The sequence below is a fragment of the Rhagoletis pomonella genome, unplaced genomic scaffold (assembly GCF_013731165.1).
Source record: "Rhagoletis pomonella isolate Grant_MI unplaced genomic scaffold, Rhpom_1.0 Rhpom_scaffold_02582, whole genome shotgun sequence".
Lineage (NCBI taxonomy): Eukaryota > Metazoa > Arthropoda > Insecta > Diptera > Tephritidae > Rhagoletis > Rhagoletis pomonella.
This window is the reverse complement of record NW_023461135.1, coordinates 19,326-22,481: the sequence shown is the minus strand read 5'-3', so window position 1 is coordinate 22,481 and position 3,156 is coordinate 19,326. Positions and strand designations below refer to the sequence as shown.

At 33.8% G+C, this 3,156-nt stretch overlaps 1 protein-coding gene across 1 annotated transcript; it reads right to left on the bottom strand.

Annotated features, from left to right (window-relative positions):
* Positions 1 to 982: 982 nt before the first annotated feature.
* LOC118753538 (protein YIPF5-like) lies at positions 983 to 1,755 on the bottom strand (the record flags this gene model as incomplete). The annotated part of the gene is made up of 4 exons (XM_036488418.1): positions 1,598 to 1,755; positions 1,328 to 1,437; positions 1,077 to 1,270; positions 983 to 1,017 (listed from the first exon to the last, which is right to left on the bottom strand). Coding segments are annotated over exons 2-4 (327 nt in total), but the record flags the coding sequence as incomplete, so codon positions are not given.
* Positions 1,756 to 3,156: the final 1,401 nt, after the last annotated feature.

Genomic DNA, 3,156 nt, shown 5'->3' with positions numbered 1-3,156 from the left:
AAATTTGAATAGAAAAGTAATGATTTTTAGAATTTGTATATTTTCAGGCGATACGAATTTCTATAGCTAACTATGTGACTGAATATACATAAATTCGTAGTTAAACTCTTGTTGGTTGTTAAGTTAACAATGGTTTAACTAAGCACTGTGAATTCGACCCAAACTCTTATGCATTTCTCATTGTCTCCATTTTCATCTTTATCTTCACTTTTGCCTTCTCTTTTTTGTCTACATCGTTATTATTTATTTCTTCATCACATTTATCTTTATTTCAAAGTTTAATTACAAATATGAAGTGAAACGAAATGTGAAAACAACTCAAACTGAACAGATTCAACCAGAAGTATACACAAGTATGGAAATTTTCAAACGACAATTTTTTAGCCTAACTACTAAACTATAAAAACTCTCCTCGTCTACAGAAAAATACCTTTTAAATGGTAAACAGCACAACCTGGCGACCTATGCTGACCCTGGCATCGGACCATCTGCCCATAATCATCTCGGTTGATAATCCTGCCGATTTCACAGGATGGTGTGCTTTTTGTATTTCTAAACGTTTCATCCCACTGCAGTCAAATGTTAGAGACGATCTATGGCGGTAGTATTTGCAACAAGTTATTGAAATATCGAGGACAATTCGACATACATTCATTTACTCTCTTCAACTCGAGGAAAGAAAGTACATAAACAACTATTAAATAGCAAAATAAATATTTTTGTATCCAAATCGAATGGTCAATTATACTCCAGACGTTACCAAAGTATTTGCAATACATGAGGAAATGTAATGTGTCTATTACTAGTATTTAGAAAGTTTGCAGAGATGCTGGATTAAGACGTTCTTTCAACAAGCAGTGGTATGTTTTACCGGTTTTTACAAAATTGCGATATATGCGTATATATGAATCTTTACATATTTTAGACTTACTGCACTTGCTATTAACCTACTGAAAACTATAAAAACTGCATATTTACGTACCTTAAGGAAAATATGCTGTGGATTGATTCCTAGTTCTAAAGAAAATATACCATTTCAGAAAACTTGTACATATTGAAGTCATACTTTAGTATACCTTCCAACAAAGGTGGCTCATCGTCGAAGTCAGTTCCGGTGCCACCTGGTTTGAAACCTGAATCCTGGTCGTACGACTGATTTACATATGCATTTGGATCATAGAAACCACTTAGCCCTTGATTACTTGCGGCATAGCTGGCATCGTAACTCGGCGGAACGGAGCTCTGTGTGTTATCAAATGTTTGAAAATTTCTGTAAATAAAATTTGGTTATTAACTTTGCAGTGAAAAAAATGTTAGCTTTACATACAACTCTTGACCAAATTCCGGCACCTCAAAATTATATGACTGATCACCACCGCTGGCATAGAAATCATTTGGGTCATTTGTTCCACTGCCGTAAGACATTTCGTTTCGCACCTTAATTTAGAAAAATTAAACAAATAAACGCAAGCGATTATGAAAAACTAATATTAAACTAACGACGAGAGCATTATTTACAGGTAGAGCAGCAGGCCCTTTATCGAGTATTTATCTCAACTTACTAGAGCTTAATAATAAAAGAATACATTGCACTTACTTCTCAGGTATATCTTTAACAAGTTTTCTTGTATTATTGGACTGTTTAGTTGTAGAATTGTTAATTGAACTAGAATAATTGTTTTATATTTCAGCGAACAAAAGCTACCCACACACAGAACACTGGAGTTGTCATTTTTGACACGTCAGTAGAATAATCAACACAGGGTGGTATTGAACAGCTGATTGACAAAATGAGCAACAGTGTGCCGTGCAGGCAAAAAATGCAATACATTTTACATATGTTTACCAAAGAACCAAAGAACGTAGGTAACAAGAAGGGACAACTCGTTATAACTTTCATCCAATCAAAAAACGCACTAGGGCAGAAGAGAAGTGACGCCACTGTTGCGCACTTTCGCTATAATTCTTTGAAAGAACGTAGATAACCTACTGTTTAGTTTTTCGCTGGAGCACTGCCACTTTTTTCAAAACACTTCATCTCGTGTATTCGCGAATGAAATGAAGAATTCGTGAATTCTGCCGAATAAACGTAGTATTTATTCTTTAAGGAAATAATTTTATATTAATGGGATTTTAAAACAGGATAGTCGTTAACTATAAAACTGGCACAACTTAAAAAACGTTTTTGGTTATTCAGGAAAGGGCTATACAATTTTCAATTAGTCCTTACCATGCTTAAAACTGTGGTGCATATCGTCATTATCAGTGCGAAATATTCCTTTTGACAAGTTTAGAATTTTACAGAAGCCGGAAACTTTTTAAATTTTTATAGTGAATAACTACAGATGCCAATAAATGCCATAAATCTTGTATTTGCAATTACTCGACAACTCGATTACTCAAACTATAGTTTCGTTCCTCAACTTTCCTGGATAAAACCTGTAAAACTGTGAAAAAGCAAAATTGCTGTCAGAGAAAGAGAGAAAAACCAAGAAGTACGGGAACGCTTTTCGGGTAAAATCTGGTAAAACTGTCAAATACACCGTGGATGCCATTTTTTGTTTACGTAGCAGTTTTTATATCATTTGGCGATCTTCTAAATTTTGCTCAAATGCACCAGCAAATTAACAAAAATACTTACAAAACTTGATATTTCTTCGCTAGGATATATTTAATAATGTGAACAGCTGATGACACTTTACCAGATTTTACCAGCAAAAATTCTTCGGGTAAAATCTTGAAACTTCTGACAAAGAGAGGGCCGATTTTACTATCCCATTTTCCCCCTACTTTGCCAGAAAACCGGGTACGGGAACGCTTTCTGGTAAAATCCTGTAAATTCCTGCAACTTCTTGCGAGTTAGGGAACGCAACTTATGAGCTACTTAAAATATGATTACTCCAAAAAATGAATTTTGCTCATTAAAAGAAGTTTCTTTAGAAAGGGCTTAACTTCTTTTTTATAAAGTGTATAAGAAAAAAATAAATTCATATTAATTTAAAAAAAAAAAGCGTTGACTTTAAAATATCAAGCAGGGCTGCACATTAACGTTAGTTTTATCAATAAACGAAAATACAAAATCGTTTTGGTTTTTTTAAATCGATAATGTTAACATTATCACCCCTATTCTGCAACACTTTCGTATTCGGATTTTGC